The sequence below is a fragment of the Lissotriton vulgaris genome, chromosome 1_2 (assembly GCF_964263255.1).
Source record: "Lissotriton vulgaris chromosome 1_2, aLisVul1.2, whole genome shotgun sequence".
Classification (NCBI taxonomy): domain Eukaryota; kingdom Metazoa; phylum Chordata; class Amphibia; order Caudata; family Salamandridae; genus Lissotriton; species Lissotriton vulgaris.
Window position 1 is genome coordinate 92,460,908 of NC_141686.1, and position 23,855 is coordinate 92,484,762.

Genomic DNA, 23,855 nt, shown 5'->3' on the forward strand with positions numbered 1-23,855 from the left:
GGGACAGGGGCTCCTGGGTGCTCGTGGCTGCACCCTAACATCTCCTGCCAAATTCTTCTCAGATAAGAGAACAGAGCCACACAGGACCACTTGGAACGTAGCATCTTTATTTAAATTCAACATAGGTGAGCGGCATGACGTGTTTCAGCGTTAAATGCTTTCTTCAGATACCTTCTTATTTCGAATGCTCAATGTCCACTTTATTATATAGAGCGCCTCATTACGATTGGTGGAGGCACACAGTCCAGCAAGGAGAGGAGGTTTTACCGAAATCGTTGCTCCGAGTTCACGCTGCACACACACACTCATAAGTACAGACCCAAGTGGGCGGGGTCTGCAGCTTCACTCAATCCACCTGGAGCCATGATGAAAAGCAGGTGCCCATTGCCCTATTCCATCGTCTCGCGGCTTTCTGCCACCGCATTCATGGATACCAACAGGTAAGTAAATGTTGCCATCGATGTGTAGTCACATCCCAGAGGAGTACTGGCTTAATTCCTTGCAGCGGCATGTGGCGGTCCGGCGTATTACCAAATGCTGAGAGAGTCCAAATTGTTTTGCCACAGTTACGCCAAACACTTCTGGGACAGGGGCTCTTGGGTGCTCATGGCCGCACCCTAACATCTCCTGCCAAATTCTTTTCAAAGAAAAGATGAGAGCCACACCAGATCACGGGGAACGTAGCATCTTTATTTAAATTCAACAGAGGTGAGTGGCATGACGCGTTTCAGCGTTAAATGCTTTCTTCAGATGCCTTCTTAGTTTGAATGCTCAATGTCCACTGAATTATATAGATCGCCTCACTAACGATTGGTTAAGGCACTCTGTCCAGCAAGTAGAGGAGGTTTTACCAGACTCGTTGCTCTGAATTCACGCTGCAGACACACACTCGTAAGTACAGACCCAAGTGGGCGGGGTCTGCAGCTTCACTCAATCCACTTGGAGCCATGTTGAAAAGAGGGTGCCCATTGCCCGATCCATCGTCCTGCCGCTTTCTGCCACAGCATTCATGGATACCAACAGGTAAGTAAATGTTGGTATTGATGTGTAGTCACATCCCAGAGGAGTACTGGCTTAGTTTCTTGCAGCGGCATGTGGCAGTTCGGTGTATTCCCAAACGCTGAGAGAGTCCAAATTGTTTTGCCACAGTTCCGCCGAACACTTCAGGGACGGGGCTCCTGGGTGCTCGTATTGAGACTCAGTCCCAATAATAGTTATGTTTCTGAGCAGAATCCCTGCAACATGGCCACCAGTGTTTGGTATTGTATTATTTGCCGGATCCCTGAGTAGCACTTGTGCTTGTCCACAATACCCTTGCACCATTCGGTAGAGACGTCTGTGGTGCTTGGGACTTATCCTTCACAGTTTTTAGAGGCCACCTAGTTCTGTTGGTTTTTCAAGTTTGAATATTAAACAGTTTCTACCCTCTTTTGTGCTGCCTTTTTTATCCTTTACTTCAGTGTTAGGGCCATTGACATTGAAGCTAATTGCCACCAAGCGGTTACTCAACACTTACTTCAGCATGGTGTCCCTAATGCAGGATCTCCTTCAGTTTTTTTGATTGAGGCAGACGCAGCGTACTGCTTTGAAGTTTTTTATTCCTGGTCACCTTCCTTCTGTCGATGCTAATGATATGTTTCATATTTATACTGCTATTGCTGCACCTAACGCATATCATCCTTATGCACTTCTTGAAATTCATCATACTGTTTGGGAACACCAAACTTGGTTTAATGGCGCCCTTCGCCATGTCCATGGCTTTGTTTGTATTGTCCCCTCAAATACTGAGGGGGCAACGCAACCTATTCTTGCAGGCTTTACACCTTACCCAAATTCAGCTGCTCTAAATTTGTCAGTGTGTTATATAACCAGGTTGTTCTTTTATACAGACACTTGACATAATATGTTTCTCATGCTTTTTGGTGGGTCCGGCCAGAACTGGTGCGCCTATTCATACACACCAGGCTCCGGGACTTGTGATTAGTCCAGTGATTGTGAATTTAGTTATGGCAAACACCTGCCTAATAGTGAGCCACAGAGTATACTCCTTGCTATGACACTGTCGCGTTGGGAATGAACATGAGGCAGGTCCTGCCCTAGATTTGGGGAGGAAATTGGTTGGTAATTTTCAGGTTGTCTCCAAAATGATTCTTTCTAACGTTAAAGGTGAAGCAGCTTCTTTAGCTATACGCCAGCGACTTGGCATGGTGGCTGTTGCTGATCATTTCACATGTTTATACGTCCTTAGGACATAATAGTTTGGGGACCTGAAATTCTGTTTCCACCGTTGTCAGACCGGCTTTTGACAAAAATCCTTGCCCTGCCCATGATTTTCCAAAGAAGATATGGGATAAATCTAAACAATCACAGCAAAATGGTAGATCTTGTAACGGTCCCCAGCCCCAGAATACTCTGACCGACATCATGATTTTCGTGATCGCTCTAAAATTAGGACTCCTGATCGATTTTAGGTCCCAGATACTCATTCTCCTTTTTCCTTTTAGGACACGTCTGATCAACAGTGCTACAGAGGAGTCAAGTCAAGTCAAGTCATGGAATTTGTATAGCGCACTACATACCCAGAGGGTTTCAAGGCGCTTAGGAAGGAGAGGCGCTTAGGAAGGAGAGGAGGGTTACTTGTCAAATATCCATGTTTTAAGTTGCTTTCTGAATGCTAGGTGGTTCTGGGTAAGGCGAAGGTACGCGGGGAGTGAGTTCCATGTTTTGGCAGCCAGGTAGGAAAAGGATCTGCCTCCCATGGTGGTCTTGTTGATGCGAGGTACAGTGGCGAGGGCTTGGCTGGAAGAACGTAGTTGGCGGGAGGGGGTGTAGAAGGACAGTCGTGAGTTGAGGCAATCTGGTCCGATGTCGTAGAGTGATTTGTGTGCGTGGGTAAGCAGGCGGAAAGTGATCCTCTTATTGACGGGTAGCCAGTGGAGGTCTTTAAGGTGATCGGAGATGTGTTCGTTGCGTGGGATGTCTAATATGAGCCTGGCTGAGGCGTTTTGGATTCGTTGGAGCTTCTTCTGGAGTTTTGCAGTAGTACCTGCGTAGAGGGTGTTTCCGTAGTCCAGTCGGCTCGTGACCAGAGCGTGGGTGACTGTTTTCCTCGTTTCGGAGGGGATCCAGCGAAATGTTTTCCTGAGCATGCGAAGAATGTTGAAGCAAGAAGAGGAAACGGCGCTGACTTGTCTTTTCATTGAGAGTGAGGAATCCAGGATGACGCCTAGGTTTCGTGCGTGGTCTGTCGGAATGGGTGCTTTTCCGAGGGCTTCTGGCCACCAGGAGTCGTCCCAAGCAGAGGGGGATGTACCTAAGATGAGGACTTCTGTTTTGTCCGAGTTCAGTTTCAGACGGCTTTGTTTCATCCATTCGGCAACTTCTTTCATTCCTTCATGTAGGTTAGTTTTGGCGGTGCTGGGGTCATTGGTGAGGGAGAGGATCAGTTGAGTGTCGTCCGCGTAAGAGATGATGTTGAGGTTGTGTTGGCGTGCGATGGCCGCGAGGGGGCTCATGTATACGTTGAAGAGGGTGGGACTGAGTGAGGATCCTTGAGGTACGCCGCAGATGACTTCAGAGGCCTCGGATTTGAATGGAGGAAGGCGGACTCTCTGGGTTCTTCCGGTGAGGAACGAGGTGATCCATTCAAGTGCTTATCCTTGGATTCCGATGTTATTGAGGCGTTGTAAGAGGGTGCTGTGGCAGACTGTGTCGAATGCTGCAGAGAGGTCGAGGAGGATGAGGGCGACTGTGTCTCCATTGTCCAGTAGAGTTCGAATGTCGTCTGTTGCTGCGATGAGGGCGGTCTCAGTGCTGTGTTTTGCTCGGAAGCCAGATTGTGAGGGGTCGAGGGATTTGTTGGCTTCGAGGAAGGCGGCGAGCTGGTTGTTGACAGCCTTTTCGATGACTTTGGCTGGGAATGGGAGAAGCGAGATGGGGCGGTAATTTTTGAGTTCGGTGGGGTCTGCTGTTGGTTTTTTCAGGAGGGCGGTGAGTTCAGCGTGTTTCCAGTCTTCCGGGAAGGTGGCGGAGTTGAGGGAGCAGTTGATGACGTCTCGGAGGTGTGGTGCTATGACAGAGTCTGCTTTGTTGAATATGTGGTGAGGACATGGGTCTGTGGGGGATCCTGAGTGGATGGAATTCATCAGCCGGATGGTGTCCTCAGTGGAGATCGGGTTCCAGTTGTTAAGGGTGTTCACGGGGGGAAGATGAACAGCAAATGGTAGGGTGGGTTGGTTTCTGGGTTGGTTGTCAAAGCTGTTGTGGATGTCTGCAATCTTGTTGTGGAAAAATTAGGCTAGGGAGTCGCAGAGGGCTTGAGATGGGGTGATGTCGTTGGAGTTGGCCGAGGGATTGGAAAATTCCTTGACGATGTTGAAAAGTTCCTTGCTGTTGTGGGCGTTGTTGTCAAGTCGATCTTTGAATGCTGTTTTCTTGGCTTTTCGGATCAGTTGGTGGTGAGTGCGGGTGGCGCTTTTGAAGGCGTCCTTGGTGCTGGTGGTTGGGTCTTTTTTCCAGGCCTTTTCAAGGGAACGGCAGAGTTTCTTGGACTTCTTGAGATCATCGTTGAACCATGAGGCCATCTTGCTGCCAGGTTTGCTTTGACGTTTTTTCAGTGGTGCTAAGGTGTCGGCGGTGTTGGATAACCAAAGGGTGAGGTTGGCGGCGGCTTCGTTGGTGTCAGAAGATAGGGCTGGGGGGTATCGAAGGAGCGATGCGGAGATTTGGTCCGTGGTGATTTTGTTCCAGTTTCTTTGCAGGGTAGGTTGGAGGAGTATGTTGGGTTTTGGTTTGTTGTAGGAGAAGTGAACGCAGCTGTGGTCAGTCCAGAGGAGGTCCGTGGTGTGGCTGAAGGAGACATGGTTGCTGGAGGTGAAGATTGGGTCGAGTGTGTGACCTGCGATGTGGGTGGGGGAAGTGACCAGTTGTTTAAGTCCGAGGTTGGCGAGGTTGTCCAAGAGGGTGGCGGTGTTGCGGTCGTTGCTCTTTTCAAGGTGAAAGTTGAGGTCTCCTAGAAGGATGTAGTCTTTGGAGGGGAGCGCGTGTGGAGTGATGAAGTCCGTGATGTCTTCACTGAATTTAGCTCGGGGTCCTGGTGGTCTGTAGAGGAGGGTGCCTCTGAGTGTGGTCTTGGGGTCGATGTGTATTTGGAAGTGGAGGTGTTCGGAGTTGGCGAGGTTGGCGTCAGAGGTGGTTGAGATGCGGATTGATTTCTTATGGACGATAGCGATCCCTCCTCCTGTGTGGCTGGTACGGTCTTTGCGGGTGATCTTATAGTCTTCAGGGATGGCAATGGTGATGTCTGGTGCGGAGGAAGCGTTCATCCATGTTTCCGTTAGGAAGGCGTTCTGACCGTAGGCAAGGAGAGTACGTGGAAGCTAAACGGGAGCAATAACGCTATTTTGATTAGAAAATCAAGGAGGATCAACCATCTACTGATAAGCCCCCTTTACAGAAAAAGAACGTTGCAGCCTTAACAGCTAAATATGCCCCAGGCGGTGAGACCCTTCTCCTGTACAGGAGCTGAGTAGTGACTCTCCACGACAGCATGTCAGAAGTCACCATAGTGTACAAGACACTCCGCCAGCTTCTGGAGGTAAGAGCAACTGAAACGTTTGTCACTTTATTTATCTTGATCATTGCATTCCTTTAATTTCAGATACTGCTTTCAAATTTATTTTGGTTGCAGTTGATTATTGCTCCAGGTTCCTCTGGATTTGGTCACAGTGCTCAGTGGACGCTTGAATTGTTAGTAAAGATGTGCAAGTCTTCATCTGGACTTAAGCCTGTCGCTCATTCCACTCTGACCAAGGTCCGGCTTTGGCCTCTATGGCGTACCGTGATTGTGCATGGGTGTGCACGTGCATTTTTCTTGTCCATATAGGCCTGAGGACAATTCTGTTAGGGAGAGAATTAACCATGACTTAAAACAATCCTTAACAGCGAGGGTATTAGATACAGGGCATTGTTGGTTGAATAATCTGTATGGGGTTCAACAAGCAGTGAATAATCTCTCTAATAGATCTGTGGGTGGGCAGACCCCTTACGAAATGATCTTTGGCATCAGGATGTATTTTCCAGACCTTGATGCTACAGATGTTGTGGCGGTAGCCGCAACCTTTGAAGTAGATAACCACTGTGCTTTTTTGCAGGATCTACAAAAGTGCTGTGACACTCTGGCTCAGAAACACTTGGCCCCAGCTCTCTCATTGAGTACGGTTCACTGACAGAATATTGACACCTAAAATTTCCCCATACCACAATAGCGAGTTATAAATATTGATGTACAAAAATATTGGGGAAAAATATCAGTCATTAACATAGTTGTACAAAATATTGTTTTTTTATATATAAAATAAACAATTAATATTAATTAGTATTAAATATATTAAATGCCTTTTAAAGAAATAATTAGATTTAATATACATTTTAACAAATAAACATAATCAAAAAAAGTTAAACACACATACGTATATAATTATATATATATAAGTATATTTACTTGAAAACTAATAATTTTAATGTATTTTATCATTTTAAAATCATATAAGTCTATAACAAATACATGTGTGTGTGTGTGTACACATATATATATATATATATATATATATATATATATATATATATATATACATATATATAAATAAACAAAGTGCCTGTAGCATTTGAGAGGCACACAACAGTCCTCTGCCCTCCGGGCTTCCCATTTAGCATGCCTTTCCACTCCACACTTATTAAGAATGCCCAACGCGCTTCAGGGAACCACCCCCTTCCTCCTGGGCTGCTGTAAAAACTCTTGAGGCTGCAACATTTCCTTTACTGGGCTTTTATTTCAACAAGCCCCGAGTAGGTGTGAGCTAAGTGCACAGTCATACAAGGTTCGCTGGGACTTGTGGTCCGTTATGGTGCAGATTAACATAACCCCTTACAGTAAGGTCGAGAGTTTAAACTTCAGTAATGCATTGTTTTTTGAATACCTTTAGTAGGCTGAGTTGTGGTTGGGCATGCTGTTATAAACATAGAGTATATATATATATTAGAAAAGAGTCTTTGAGTTTTGCTCCAATAGTAAAAAGACAAGATGGGGCACACCAGGAGACAGCACAATAATGTATTGTGCACCAATTCAAGGACGACGCGTTTCGTGGTGTAGCCTTTGTCAAATATATATATTTATTATATATATATATATATATCAAATACAAGCTCCTCCTCAGAATCTCTCAGCGCCACAGCCGCAGCGCCAGCAAACGAGGGAGACGGACCACAGGATTCGGTCAAGGTAGTTTAATTACAGCAACAAAAACAGAGAACAGCTACGCGTTTCAGGCTACACGCCCTTGTTCACGCTGGAGATATATATATATATATATATATATATATATATATATATATATATATATATATATATATATCCATACTAATATAATAAAGCGAGGGCCCAAACCTTTGAGGCGGGTAATCTCAGGAACCGCAGCACCAATCACAACACCCAATACAGCGTTGGAAAGGACAGTTGCAGGAGAAGGACATAAGCTATGCAGACGCCCACCATATACATTTTAAAGGTAAAAGAACCGTGCCAGCAAAGTCGTCCCTTGTGGGCGTGTCTGCGTTGTGCTGTGGGCGTGTGCTGGGGGGCGTGACAAACACTGGGGGCGTGTGTCTGCGTTGTGCTGTGGGCGTGTGCTGGGGGCGTGACAAACACTGGGGGCGTGTGGTACGTTCCACCCTTCGTGCTATGTCTTATATCGTGTGCTAATCCCAACCTGCTCCCTTTAAATACCCTGCACTCCATAATCATAACCCACCCTTACTCCTTAAAATACCCCAACACCCTTAAACACTAACCATCTTGACCCTATAAATATACCCTGTACCCCAAAACCCAAACCTATCCCTGAACCCTAAAAATACCCCTGTACTCCAAAACCCAAACCTAGCCCTGAACCCTATAAATACCCCTGTACCTCAAACCCCACACCTACCCATGAGCCCTAAAAATACCCCTGTACCCCAAAACCTAAACCTAGCCCTGAACCCTTAAAATACCACTGTACCCCAAAACCCAAACTTACCCCTGAACCCTAAAAATACCACTGTACCCCAAAACCCAAACCTAGCCCTGAACCCTAAAATACCCCTGTACCCCAAAACCCAGACCTACCTGTGAACCCTAAAAATACCCCTGTACCCCAAAACCCAAACTTTGCCCGTGAACCCTAAAAATAACCCTGTACCCCAAAACCCAACCCTAGCCCTAAACCCTAAAAATAACCCTGTACCCCAAAACCCAAACCTACCCCTGAACCCTAAATTACCCATGTACCCCAAAACCCAAAGGTAGCCCTGAACCCTAAAATTACCCCTGTACCTCAAAACCCAAACCTAGCCCTGAACCCTAAAAATACCCCTATACCTCAACACCCAAACCTAGCCCTGAACCCTAAAATACACCTGTACCCCAAAACCCATACCTATCCCTAAACCCTAAAGCAACCCCTGTACCCCATAACCCAAAACTATATCTGAACCCTTAAAATACGCAAACACCCCAAAACATATACCTCAGTAGCCCAAAACATATACCCCTATATCCATACTTACTTTATCCAAACAAAAAAAACAACATGCTTTTACCATTCATGCATTTACAACGAATTTCGTTGTAAATGTATGCTTGGTAAAAGCATATGAAATGTAATGTCATGCATTATAATGGCATTGAGGAGTCATGGTACTTTCGTAAAAAAAGTATGCGGAGTGATGGTATGCGGAAAGAAAGTTGCGGAATAATGGGTGTTTACCCTCCCCTGGTAAGTACATTGGTGGCACAGCGGCCCACATCTCCAGCAACATACTCATATTTTTTCACCACCCATTTGAAAAATGCACAGGTCTCTCTCATTGATGGCCAGCACCGACATACACTTTTAGACACACCTCCCGCCACAAGTTCTAGAATTGCGAACTTTGAAGCTGGGGAGCTACGTTCGAATCTCGGCATCAGCTCAACATCCTGTGATTCCAGGCAAATCGTTTTGTCTCCCCGTGCCTACCACAAATGAATGTGTTCTTCTGTAATGTAAATTGTGCTCATGCCATGTTGTCAAGTTCGCGCTATATAATATTGCAAGGAAAAATAAAGTAGGGAAACTCGAGTTCACACACCACTGAACGCGCACGCTTAAGTGCATCAGCAGTGCACTGTGAATCAGAGCGTTTCACAGGCCTGTCACAGAAATGCTATCAAAACAAAATCCTACAAAACAATATACTACTGGCCGGCAGCAATTCATATCCGGACAACGTCGGGACCGGCTGCTAGTATATATATATATATATACATATATATATATATATATACTGCTCACAACATCCACATAGTTAACTATTGACGAAGGCCAATGCCGAAACGCGTCTTACTATGCTGTAAGGTTTCCAAAATAAAATCTGTTTGAGGAACCACCCCCACGAGTGCTGCGATCATTATACAGGGGAGAACCTGTGGATGTTGTGAGCAGTATACTTTTAACGGGTTCACCCCCGTTACGTGAGCACCCGCTCGGGAGTGCGGCAGGCTGGTGTTGTGCAAGCTGCTATATATATATATATATATATATATATATTACCTACTGGCGGTCGCCAGTAGGTAGTTATAGTTAGGATTGTTTTCTATAGGAAACCTGCAACAATCTATTGGGAATAACTTTGGCGCCGGTTGAGGAATCTGCCTGTAATTTTCCTTACATTTGCCTCGCTGTGCTCCGCTCCTTCCCTGAAAGTTTGGGGGGGATTCGTCAGGCGGGGGCCGAGATAAAAGGGGGGTCCCAAAACGTGTTTTCCCCATGTTAATTTCCATAGGGCGGTTGGACTCACTTTTAGCCCGAACGGCTGAATGGATTTCCACAAACTTGGCAACATTGTAGGGACTGGTAGCCCGATGTGCCTTTGCTATGTCTCAAGATATGTGCTCCAGTGGATTTTGAGTAATTTAGGTTCAAAAAAATATATATATCTGGGCGGAGCCTAACCACACATCTGATCTGATTAGCTGTCAGTACTTCAACCAAGAAGTGTTGGCAGCCATCTTGGGACCAATATACATGATAGCACCTCATTAAAAAGCATTGTAGTTAATAGAGGGTTTTAGGACTTTAGTTACATTATAAATCATTTGTTGATGGTACCATACTCATTTTAGGAATTGTGGTGTGTTCTAAGGTGATTTTACCATGTGAAAAAGCCTTCTGCTGTGATACCTAAATGTAGCCCAAATATCACCCAGATGTAGCCCAAGTATAGCCCAATGACAGAATGTCCCAGAGTGTTCTAAAGAACAACTAGAGCGCTAACAGTCTTACTTATGACAAAAGTATGGCACACCAGAAGCCATCTTGATTGGAATGAAGTGGTAAGTCTGAAAACATTTAATTTAAAAAGGAACAAAATGAGGGGGTTCATTTTGCCATAGAAAGTATGATTAGTGCTTCAGAAAGAAAAATTAGGGATCATTTTGAGTGACTTCTCAAATCCTCTTCTATTTCATTGAAAAAATTCTGACATGCAGACTGAAACATGCACTTTGAATACCAGCAGCAGACTTCCCTGGTGAGCAGTAGCTTTACTACAGTGATCTAATGAGCAACTAGAGTGCTAACATTCAGAATTCATGGCAAATGTGTGACACATTCTGAATGCCTTCTTGATGGAACCAAAGTAAACAAGCACTGAAAATGCAATAGATCTCGCCCTCGTTTAAGTTAAAGCCATTCTGTTTGTAATGAGGTGGCTTTTTAGCTTTGCTTTTATTAGTATTTTTTAAACTTTCATGTAAATAACATGCATCTGTATGCATATTTGTATATGTATGCATGCATTTATATTTGTATTTATATAGATATACAGATTATATATGTTTATATATGTATGTATATATATATATATATATACATACACATACATATATATAAATGCATATGCATATATATGCATATATATATGTGTATATGTGTGCATGTAGAGAGAGGTAGAGAGGTAAAGGTGTAGAGGTAGAGAGGTAGAGGTAGAGAGGTAGCGGTAGAGAGGTAGAGACTAGTAGAGAGAGAAGTAGAGAGAGGTAGAGAGTAGAGAGTGAGTAATAGAGAGTAGAGAGTGAGTAGTAGAGAGTAGTAGAGAGCAGTAGAGAGAGTAGCAGAGAGTGAGTAGTAGAGAGTAGTAGAGTGAATAGTAGAGCGAGTAGTAGAGAGTAGTGGAGAGTGAGTAGTAGAGAGTGAGTAGTAGAGAGTAAGTAGTAGAGAGTAAGTAGTAGAGAGCAGTAGAGAGTGAGTAGTAGAGAGTAGTAAAGAGTGAGTAGTAGAGAGTAGTAGAGAGTGAGTAGTGGAGAGTGAGTAGTAGAGAGTAGTAGAGAGTGAGTAGCAGAGAGAGAGAATAGTAGAGAGTAGTAGAGAGTGAGTAGTAGAGTGAGTAGTAGAGACTAGTAGATAGAGAGAGTAGTAGAGAGTGAGTAGTAGAGAGTAGTAGAGAGTGTGTAGTAGAGTGAGTAGTAGAGAGTGAGTAGTAGAGAGAGAGTAGTAGAGAGTGAGCAGTAGAGAGTGAGTAGTAGAGAGTGAGTAGTAGAGAGTGAGTAGTAAAGAGAGAGAAGTAGAGAGAGAGTAGTAGAGAGTGAGTAGTAGAGAGTAGTAGATAGTGAGTAGTAGGGAGTGAGTAGTAGAGAGAAAGTAGTAGAGAGTAGTAGAGTAGTAGAGAATGAGTAGTAGAGAGAGTATTTGAGAGTAGTGGAGTAGGAGAGAGTAAGTAGTAGAGAGTAGTGGAGAATATTCCAAAGGTTGGCACAGCACCACTTGCACAATAAGTCCAATCAAATCATATCACTTAGAGTCCTTATTGAAGCACTGAATCTTGGTGTATATTCAAATTCTTTTATTTTCCTTAAGTTTATGTACCACGGCCAGCCGAAATGTTTCGTTCTGTACAACAGAACTTCTTCAGGGAGTTCTTATTTCCTTCAAGTTATGTCGGTATCCTGTTGTCATATAACTAGATATTTCTTCCAAATGTTAGACGAGACGTAAGTACATTCTTATTCAAAGTGACTAGGTATCAATTTTACCCACACAATTCGGGCAGACTTGAGTAATTTATAGCATCCTCAAAGTCAGTCTTTCAAAAATTCCAAAGTATAGGACATGATAATCCAAATCCAAATGTTTCTCAAGAAAAGTCATTTTCAATCGTTCGGAATATCGGTGTTTGGGCAGATATGACCCAGGGACCCCCAGTATGCAAGGGGAATTAGTCCCCCTCTGCAAACGCGCCAGTGGCTTGCGTTGCAGAGAGGTGTAAAAAGGGGCATAGCCTCGTTACACCTCTGTGCAATGCAGCCCCCTGACGCATACTGGAGGTTCCAGGTGGGCTAGTTGGACCCCAGGGACCCCTAGTATGCAAGGGGAATTAGTTCCCCCTCTTCAAACATGCACGGGGGCTGCGTTGCAGAGAGGTGTAAAAAAGGGTGTGGCCTCATTACACCTCTCTGCAATGCAGCCCCCTGGCGCATACTGGAGGTTCCAGGTGGGCTAGTTGGCCCCCAGGGGCCCCCAGTATGCAAGGGGAATTAGTCCCCCTCTTCAAACATGCACGGGGGCTGCGTTGCAGAGAGGTGTAAAAAGGGGCGTGGCTTCATTACACCTCTCTGCAATGCAGTCCCCTGGCGCATACTGGAGATTCCTGGTGGGCTTTCAGGTCTTATATAGTTAGGAATTAGCATTAAAAAAAACTTTGAAATTCACTGAAAAAAACATAGGTTTCAGGCCTTATATAGTTAGGAATTAGCATTTAAAAAACCTATGACATTCACTGAAAAACCAGAGGTTTCACACCAGTTATAGTTAGGAATTAGCATTTAAAAAACCTATTAAATTCACTGAAAAAAACATAGGTTTGACACCAGTTATAGTTAGCTGGAAATTTTACTGACATAAAACCATTGAAATTCCCACGTTATAGTTAGTTGGACTCACTATAACTTGCGCGCCTGCAATGCACTGCTGATGACTTCACATATTACATCACTCATGACATGGTCAGTGACATGGTGGACGCGAGTTAGGCGACATCCACTCAGCCCATCGTTAATATCCTGTTTCGTCGGACTGATTCTTCTTACAAGTCCCTCGTAGTGGTGGGGATTCGAGTGGTTGTGTTCCGACCCGCATACGAGTCAGGACCGCAGCTATTGTAGCAGCAGTCCTGGGGTGGGGATCAAGAGGCCTTGCGGGTGGATCTGAGGCGGAGCTTTCCAGATGGCGGCGAGAGCGAAGGACAACTTGCGTGGTAGTGCCAGATTGACCTGAGGATTGCAGGAGCTGACTGTGGGCGGGGTCGATCCCTGGTGGTCGGCCTGGAGTGCGGGCTGTGAGGGCGGCAGTATCTGTGTGATTGGGGGCTCAAAGAGACCCGTTGAGTGTTCTATCTCATTCCCCTCCCCCCACCTCCTGCACGGTCTCCGGCGGTCTGATCGGGCCGAGTAGAGGAGGCGCCGTGGGAGCCCACCGGGAATTTGAGACGAGTGTGATACCTGCTAGAACCCAGACGGCCGGCTACAGGAATATAGGAGTGGTGCTGAAGCCTGATTGGCGGTCTGGGTATCGGCGCAGGAGGCCCTGTCTCCCGGAGAGCAGCAGTGCTGGGGCCTGTGGATTTCACGCTAGAAGTAGGCCGCTGGGTGGCATGAGCCTTGAGTAATCTTATGGTGAAAAGACTCTGTGTCTCCTCTGGTGCTCTATAGCGGTGTGATCTGAGCCAAGTGCGGGACTGTCTCTGATTGCAGGAGTAATGCAACATTGAAGTTACTGGGAGGCGGAGCTGAGCATGGGCCCTTGGCGGATGGTAGTCTCAGGGACAGAAGAGAGCCCTGTGTATTGGTAAGCAGTTTTGCACGGCCGTGGGCAGCTCACTTGTCGGTGACAACCAGTGGATCTGTGGAGTGGGGACTGGCCAGAGAATACTGGACCTATCTAATCCTGCTGTTTTTTTCTTTTTTGAGGAGCTAGGCCCAGGCAACATATACTCAGTGGAGCCCAGTGCGGGGGTCAGATATACTTCCTTGGTCGCCCGGAGGCTGCGCCTGAGAGGACGAGGGAACACCCAATAGTGGGGGGGACATGACTGTCCACGGAGGCGGTCGGGTTAGTGCCCGGTGCGGCTTGTGGGCAGAAGGTTTCCACCCGTGTCCTGCACTTCCAGAGGCCCGAAGCGGAGAAATTTACTGCCGGCCGCGACTGTGAGGGTGAAGATCGACGTGCTACTGACCGTGTAACTGGGATTTGTGCGGAAGGCCTGAATTGGGGGCAGTTGAACCGCCGCCTTGAGGGATAGGTGCCCGAAAGGCACCATGACGAAAGATAAAACAGCGGGAAGAACTACTAAGCAGAGCACGCAGGACCGCTTTGCTGGAGCGGGGGCCTCTATCGCCGATCAGGGAGGTGCACAGGGAGGCATTCCAGACAATGCTGCACTTCTGGCAGCCATCACACAGTCTAGGGCCGCCTTGGAAGCAAAGATTGGAGAGGTGGCTTCAGACGTTATGCTCCTACGACAAGATCTTTGAAATGCTGTGGAGCGCATTAATGAGGTAGAAGCTCTGTCACTACATTGCAGAAAAAGATTGTGTCACTGGAGACAGTCACCAGAGGTCTGGCCTCGTGGGTGGAATAGGCAGAGGGCAGGGCCAGAAGAAACGATCTACGCTTTGTTGGTTTCCTCAATGGATACAAAGGGGGAGACATGGAACAGTTCCTAACTAGGTGGCTGGTGAGTTGGCTTCCTCAGGAGTCGCTGTCCTGTTGCTTGCTGTGGGTGGTGAACCAATCCTCTACACTCTTCTTTGAATTGCCAGAGGATGTCTTCAATTGGACAGATGAAGCGGTGAAGCTTCGGCCCGTACGCCGCCCAGGTTGGAGTCCAACCTCTCACCCAGTGACGTTGTTGGCAGGACACCCATGCTCAAGATCAAAGGTTCCAGGAGGTCGAGATCAAGGCGCCGCTCTAAATCCTGTAATGATCACAACAGATCCATGTTGGTGCCCCGGTTGGGGTCTTCGGCATCATAGCCGTGTCCAGACGCTCCGAGGTGGGCGACTGATAATGTCATTTGTTTAGCCTGACGAAACATGAGCAGGGGCTAGTAACTTCATTTGACTCTCAATAGTCACCTCCGCTGCAACAGATGCTTCAGCTGTTTTGAGGTATAGGGGGAGATGGGGGAAATTGGGGTACACACGTTATATGTTTGGACTGCACCTTTGCCACACATGGTATCTATTCACACACTGGCTAATGGTTGTCCCACACACCTAGGTCCAGAAACCTTTCGATGGCACTCCCCACAGATAGGGCATGTCTCCAAGTGGGAGACCTTCGAATAGTGAGCTGGAATGTCAGAGGGGCACCGGACAAGGTCAAAAGAGGAGCCATACTCCACCAGGCAAAACGATACCAAACCTATGTCCTGATGCTTCAGGAGACGCATTTAAGGGGCACTAAAGCTCTATGCCTCCTCCGTTATGGTTATATTCAAGTGTTTCATTCGGGCTTCACCAGGGGGTCCACAGGAGTAGCAATTTTGCTGCACTTTAGGGTCCCTTACAAGTATACCAAAATATGGACAGGTATTCAGGGAAGGTACATACTTCTTGAGGGTATCATTTATGAGTACCAGGTGGTGTTGGGCTGTGTTTATGCCCTCCCCGTTACAATGAGCGTTAGTCGAGTGTCTCACGACCCTGTGGGCGGATATACCGGAAGGGTTGGCAATAATAGGGGGAGATCGGAATGACGTAATGGACTCGGCTATAGATAGATGGAGAGCAGGGGGATTTTCCACTGTCCACCAAAATACCAAATTGAACTCCTTGGCGACAGGACTGGGATGGGTAGATTCATGGAGGCAGATGCATGGAACGGAGCTGGGATATACGTACTTCGACAGTTCATGATTCGCACTCCTGTCTTTAAGAAATATTTTTCCAAACTAGGGCCGCACTATCTTCAATTGGTCGATGAGGCTAGCGATCGGAGCTGTCTGCCGTGGGATTGGAGACACACAGAAGTGGTTGTATTCCATAAACTAGGCCAGCCTCAGGACCAACATGCCTCATATCGCCCCATCTCACTGCTGAATGTGGAGGCCAAAATTATGGCCAAAGTGTAGGTTAATTGCCTTCAATCTCACATAACTACCTTGATTCATCCTGACCAGGCGGGCTTTATGCCCCAGCGGGCTACACGTCACAATATTCGACCTGCACACAACGCCGTAGCAGCAATCCAGGGAAGGGGAGTGCTGGCAGCTCTTTTACTGGCTGATATAGATGGGGCGTTTGACTCCCTCAGCTGGGTGTACTTGTTCGCACTCTTAGACCATCTTAATATTGGTCCGCGATTCTTGTAATTTCTAAGACTGTTATATAAGGATCTCACGGCATTGGTACGGGTTGTGGGATCCATATCCTTTACGTTTTAAATTTGCAGAGCCACTCGCCAAGGGAACTGGCCGTGGGTCATGGTTGGCATGGCCTGTTGGCAGTCTATGAAGCTTCCGGGGTTGAGTGCGTGGAGGGCGGCTGTTTTGTAGCGTTGGGTAGTCCATGATGCAGGGTGCCTGGCACTGGTCGCGGTCGGGCGCAGATGGGCTTGCCTTAGGCGCGCCTTCTCTGCGTCAGCGACATGCCAGCTGTGCATGTCCACTGCGAGACCGGCCACCATAAAATGGGGGAGGGGCGGCACGAGGTGCTGGGAGGCAGGAGCCTGGCTGTCCAGGGGGGCGCAGGGGCAGCAGCAGTGGGAAGAACAGGCCGAAAATGCAGTCAAGGTACAATAAAAATAATGAAATAATCATAGCAGAGTCACCAAGCGGGGCAGGGAATACCATGTCCCATCTGGCTGGCTGGCTGAGGCTGGAACAGCGCAGGGCAGGAGACTGGTATGAGGCGCAAACCCTCAAGGGAGGAGGTCTCACTACTGCTACTACGGCGACAGCACTGCTGAGCTGCTGGGGAGAGAGTTGGCACCAGACGGGAAGTCAGGGTCCTACATACTCACTAAAGTTTTCACACCGGTCTTTTGCGCCCTTAGAGGAGCTGGGGCCAGGATAGGGAGGCAGGAAATTCCAGACACCCCTGTAGGGATGAGGACTCTAGAAGCTTCTCCCACCTCAAAGTGGGCACCAGGTAGACATATTGGTTGGACCCTCAGACCAAACTCTTCAGTACACTTCTGGACCTGTGGAAGACACAGAAGAAGGGCTGCTGTGCTGCAGCAAGGACTGCCCTGCTACTCTGCTGCCCTTCTGCCTGAGTGTGAAGGACTGGACCTGCATCTGGAACCAAGGACCACAGAGAGAGACTCTAAGTGTTAGTTAGCTGGTCTCAGGGACTGAAAATGCTCCAACCATTTGAACCCTGCACCTGGACTCTGCCTGCTGTGAGTCTAATCCCCCCCTCTCAGAGTGGTGCCCCTCCAGTCCTGGACCCTTGGAAGTGGGGCTAATGTTGCTCTGCCTGCCCAGCTGAGGTCTCTTCGGAATCACAGCTGCACAACGCATCTTCGACGTGGACCTTACATCACTTCTCTGGACCGCTGCTGCATGGTGCATTGCTCCACAACCAGGATTTAAGGTAGGTACATTTCTCAGCTGGACTAACTTGGTCCCTGGATTTGTTCAACGCTCTATTGCTGTTGGTCTGGACTTGTGACTTTGACCTAACCTGGTGTGACCAGATCACCACAGCTGACACTTTCTCCTTTTAAGCACTATCTTTACTTAATCTTTAAAATTGCATATCTCCAGTTCTGCTAATCTGAGTTTTGTGGTTTTAGATGAAGGCAAAACTGCAGCACCCATCCTGGTCCTGAACGAAATGGCCTTGGAATGTTTTTCGCTTCTTTCTCAACTACCAGACCTTCCAGGTCTCTTCTGCTATGGCTAGCTCGAACTCCCAAGCCTTCCCCTTTCGAGTCCTCTCTTATTTAATCTATATGTCCGCCCTCTGGCGGAGGTAGCCGAAATTGCGGCATTGTCTCTCTTCTTTTATGCTGACGACGCACAGATTGTGTTCTCCCTCTCTACGTCACAAGTACACAAGACCTCAGACCGCAACTTGGGACTGAGCAAAGTTCAAACTAAATGGATATAAGACTGAATTTAAGATCCTAGGCAAAAGACATGATCTTTGGGGGCCTCGGCACTGACACCCCGAATTGGACGCTCTGCCTGCCCTGTGAATAGCATTTAAGAATCTGGGATTCATTGTGGATGAATCTCTGTCTATGACACAACAAGTAAGCCAAGGTGTCATCTAACTGCTTTGTAGTCCTGAAATGGTTATAGAAGATTCTATGGCTGATTCCCCTCCCAGCACAGAGAACTGTGATCCAGGCTCTTGTAATTTCAAGACTGGATTACGGTAATGCCCTGTATTTGGAAGCTGATAAATTGACCATACATAGACTCTAGATTGTGCAGAACGCAGCTGCAAGGCTTCTTAATCACCACCTAAGTTTGCCTCTGTCTCAGAGATTCTACGAGACTTACACTGGTTCATGGTGTTGAATTGGGTTAGGTTCAAATCTCTGTATTATATGATCAAAATCAAAGTAGACCCTAAATACTTGAAGGGCCTGGTCCAGCTATACCACCCATCCCGCCCCTTGCATTCAGCTCAACAGATCTGGTTTGTGGTTCCTAAAAACAAACTGGCCCGCATAAAAGGCCGGTCTTTCTCCTATCTTGGGACGACTTAATGGAATTCCCTGCCATCCTCCTTGAGCGATGAGACCTCTCTTCTCGCTTTCGGCAAGGGTTGAAATACCTGGTTGTTTTAATCAAGCTCCTCATGTTTTCCCTCTTTCTCGCTCTACCCTCGCCCAGCGCGGGAACAACCCCCAGGGGTAGCTGTGCACCTTACAAATTCTGGAATAATAATAATAAAAGGTAAGGGCAGGGGATCCATTAACTGAAGGCATTGCTCATGTAGCCAAGATCGTGGGTAAGCATGTCGGACGAAGATGAGAAGGTAAGGAGAGAGGAAAGAGACAGCGGGGAGAAAAAGAGCCAGGACAAAAGATGTTGGCAACATTATAACAACATTAACCAAAACCAAGACCCGCCCACAAAACCCCCACTCCCGAAATGCGTAGGAAACGCATTCCCCCACCCATGTTCTTAATGGCGTGTTTTGAGTCACAAGTCGGCCAAACCCAGAATTGGTCAAGAATATGCACTCTCCTGATTGCAGTGCTCTATGTTGCTGAGCCTGGCATTTGCTTCAAAGGCTGGTTGCAGACTGTACAGAGATTGCTGCTTTGTTATTTTGCATCCTTAGTTTGCTGTAGAGATTGCTGCCTTAGTCGTTGCTTATAGCTATGTTCCCCCATCTTCAAGGCCTCATGAGATGGAGTGTGCACGCTAGTGCGCACAGTCACTGCGCAAAGCGCCGGGGCCGGCGAGGTGTGCACCAATGTTCTGTCACCTACGGCGTCAGATTGGCATTCGGGCCACAGGGTCAACTGGACAAAGGCTGCTGCTGTGCTTGTGTGTTGAGTGTTGTGCGGTAATTACATGCAGGTCACTTCTCACTTGGATGGATTGCCCGCCAGTCCTGATGCTCAGCGACTTTCCCCCAAGCTGCAAGGCTACTTAAGGTGCATGGTGCAAGCTGGGCCACACAGTCATTTTGTTACTGGTCAGGACAGGACTAGGGCCAGATGTATCAAGTGTTTTTCTGTTTGCAAACTGGAAAAAGTCTTTGGGGATGTATCATCTCAAAAGGCATTCGCAATATAGGGAATCGCAAAAATTGTGATTCCCTATTTTGTGAATGCACTTAAGGAATCGCAATTTGCGATTTCTTAAATGAAATGCAGGAAGCAAAAAAAAAAATAAGGAATCGCAAATTACCACCAACGTCAAGTTGGTGGTAATTTGCAAATTCAAAGAAAAAAATACTTTTTTGCATTTTTCTAGGAGCCATGTGGCATACATACATTAGCATGTATGTGCGCCACATGTGTACACATGCATATTTCAGGGGTGCAACAGGGTGTCCATTTGGCACCCTTGAAATTGCATGCACAATTTGCGAGTACCTATTGGGTACTCGCAAATTGAGCATGCAATTCCCATGGGCCTCTAGGTCCATAGGAATGAATGGGAAGTCATTCCCTATTTGCGACTCGCAAAAAAAGGAATGGGTAGGAATCGCAATATATTTTGCGAAAACTACATGCATTGCCTTTTGCGAGTCCATATTAGCGAATCGGTAAAATTCTCTATTATGGACTCGCAAAAGGTAATGTTGATACACCGGGCCCTTGGAGCCTTGCTTGGTGCACGGCGTTCCGTCAGGCAGTGTCAGTGCCGCAACATGCCGGTTGCAGCTGTATTATCTGGGTGGTCTGAGCGGACAGATAGGGTGCTGCCGCAGCGGGAAGCTCCATCTTAAAATTAGGTATGTGTGGCAAATAGCTGATACTACTGCCAATTTTGCTGCAGCATGGGAGGGACGCAGATCTGGGCACAAAGCTGGTGGCCATGGCCAGTTCTGCAGGTGCCGGTCTACTTGGGGCCAGAAGTGGCGTTAGTATTGGAGCAGCATAGGCATGTACAGAGAACGCCATCTACCTACATGTGGGCACCAGCCGGCGTAGCAGTACTGTCAGGAAACCCTGCAGCAGGAGAGCGCACCGGGAGCCCCCATGTGGTCACTTTCGAGCCAGAATAGTGGGGAAATTAATCAGGCTCAATTCGTTGATCTCAGGCCACCTCTGCATCACATTCGTAGACCCCTGGACAAAGAGACCCTCTGTGAATAATGTTGTGTGGATTAGGGTGTGGGACGTGCCAGAGGGCTCATGTGCTGCAGGGTCGAGAGCAGAGCGGTTGGATAAATGGGTCATCTTGCTCGGGCTCCAGCCACGCCCCCGCTTTCTATGAATTTCTATGCATTGTATTTTTCGAAGACACATACAGCCAAGTGAAACAGACCAGTCTCAAAAACGTTTTACTCAAAAAGAGTAATTTTGAAAGTTATGATGCGTATTGGTACGGTCGGTCGGGATAGAAAAAATGAACAACAGGCGGGATTTGGAGTGGCGGCCCACTTACACCTAGTAAGACACCTGTTCATCTGTAATTGAACTGATGTATTCATTAAGGGTATGTAAAAGTGGGAAAAGAAAAGAAAAATTGGAGTTATAGTATTATTGGCACTACCATAGGAATCACCCATTTATATTCATTGGGTCTTAAACTTTTTTGCTTAAAAATATTTTTAATTTTTTCAATGTACTAATTCACTACTGACTACATTGCTAATTTCCCGTTTTTGCTATTCTGAATGCGTACGTTGTCTGAAACAAAATGACCATTATGTTGTTTTGAGAGTGAACCTTGTGCTGTAGACTCGGCTCCTAAATCGTATCCATCACGCCAGTCCTTGTCTTGCACCCAGGACAAAGTTGCTCTGCCACGAGACTTCCAAGTACCTACAATAGCAACTCCTTACCTATAAATTGCACATAGGTCCTTGCCGCTTTAGAGACATAAAGCTACAAAAACCCTACAGCGAGGCAAATACTTTTCTGACTCTCCAACAAAGTATGTTGTGCTAAACATCACCACTCCTCAGCCTTTAGGTTTTTGCAATGCGTTACCTCCATGTCCCTCTTCCTTGTCACTGCCCTCACCACATGAATGGATTCCTTCACATCTGTAACGCTGTAATTCCAGATATTTCCTGTCTGCCTCCTTCCTGGCTGGTAAACTGGTACAAAGTTTGTAGTTGAATGAAAATTGCCAGGAACCTTGGAGCTCATGTTGACACCCTCGAAAGGGTGGTGGGCGAGTCTCGGTGGGCCCTGAAGGGTTCAATCTTTTACTTGCAGGATTCCCACACATGTACCTAGTCCTTGATTTGTAAAATAATGAGTGCCAGTACCCAAAGCTTTGCTCAGAAACTCGTATCAAGCACTATTAAATGTCAAGGTGCCGAATACGAAGGCTGCATGGTCTTGAAACCACGTCATGTCTCTTTAATACACTTCGAGACACTCGCGGTCCCATTACCTCACTCTTGCGGGTTCCTGCCTCTCCCTTTCTGACAGTTTTTCTGTCTTTCTCTACCTTTTCCTCCATTGTATGTTTTCTCCTCTTGTTTGCTTTTAGTAAATGTCGGAGGAAAAATAAGCACTGGTCCCCAAAAATGATCGTGGGTGGGCTCCACCGGCTCAAATTAAGCACTGCATTCACGAAGCAACCATATAAATCCATTTAGCTATTTTAAATGTTCGGTTAGAAACACAAAACAAAAGCTGCTTGTGTTGCTACTGAGCTTCCTACCTGTACACAGTGTAAATAATTTTGACTCCCACGAAGTCTGGGTGTTCCCTGACGAACTGCTCAGCCACATCTTTGTATACTTGAAGGGCCCACGCACTGTTATGCACTGTTCCGTTCAGTTCGTAGATCTGCAATATTAACAGAAATTAGTTGGGAAAAACTTCTCCTGCAAGAAAAAAAATTTAAATAGAAATGTTCCCACATGGCTCCTCCATGTGGGCGGAGGAGCGTCGCCCCACTGCTTTCTCGCAGTGCCAGAAGCAGAAACATGAAATGGTATTATAATCAGTGGTCGAAGTGAGGGGAAAAAAAGTAGGGGAACTGTGGGTGGAGAATCAGGGGGCGGGAATAACCAAAGATTGAATCAGTGGGCGGAGTCAGGGGTGTAGCTAGAAATAGCAAAACATACCAATTTTTAGTACGTTTAGCATTTCACTGATCAGTTACAGCTTATAACGTTATTTAATTAAAAGAATGGATATGTTTATTTGAGGTTTAATTCAGGAAAAAGCAAACATTCATAGGGAATACAGGTTTATGTAAAGGATGTGAAATATAAGCAGGAACAATATGTTACCTTAATGCTTTTACTCTCATTGTTCCGAAATCCATGATTATTTTTTGTCTCAAACATTGAGGTCATGAATACAGGGCTCCTCCTGTACACATGCGTTAAGCAGGGCTCAGAAGAGAAAGGGACTCTTCAGGAGAATCTAGACTCACGGAAACCCACAAAGGCTCCTTCATATTCATGTCAGCCAGCTAGCTGCTCAATCATAATATAGCAAAAAGAACAACTGGTGGGCAGAATGCAGAACAATATCATACATTCACCCCAGTGCAGAGATCTGGGCCTAAATCCATTATTTCTTTGCTCACCATGCCATTCCAGTTTGGACCCAGCCATATGCAAATCAGTCTTGATCCTGCACCCAAAGAGAACAGTCCAGCCCGAACTGCCAGGCCAGGTCCTCCCTGGACTGGAAACAAGCATCCTAGGACCGGTTTCGGGCTTTCAGCCCTCATCAGCCAGGATAACTTGATTCCAATGGCATGGAGAGCACGGGACTCATGTCTGAGCATACCTGTCCCACTCGGGGTGACAAATGCAAAAAGAACAATTGATGGACAGAATGCAGAACAATGTCATACATTCACCCAGTTCAGAGATCTGGGCTTAAATCCATCGTTTTTTGCTCACCATGCCATTCCAGTTTGGACCCAGCCATATGCAAATCAGTCTTGATTCTGCGCCCAATGTGAACAGTCCAGCCCGAACTGCCAGGCCAATGGTATTCAAGTGTCCTTTCATTCGGGAAGTGAAGACAAAGTAGTACCCACTGAACTATGCACATAACATATTGCTTTTTGATATGCATGGTACATGTTCTTTGCAGCAGGCATATTACCCCTCTGCACTACCTTAGATGAGTAAAACAACCACTAGACAAAACATGCT

The 23,855-nt window shown here is 46.6% G+C and overlaps 1 protein-coding gene across 1 annotated transcript in view; it reads right to left on the bottom strand.

Moving 5' to 3' along the window:
• The window catches only part of LOC147733976 (adenosine deaminase 2-like), a 332,200-nt gene that overhangs the window by 271,502 nt on the left and 36,843 nt on the right, over positions 1 to 23,855 (bottom strand). The window contains exon 4 of the mRNA XM_086953605.1: positions 22,397 to 22,524. Within this exon, the coding sequence (XP_086809731.1) occupies positions 22,397 to 22,524 (128 nt within the window). The remainder of the gene's footprint in view (positions 1 to 22,396; positions 22,525 to 23,855) is intronic.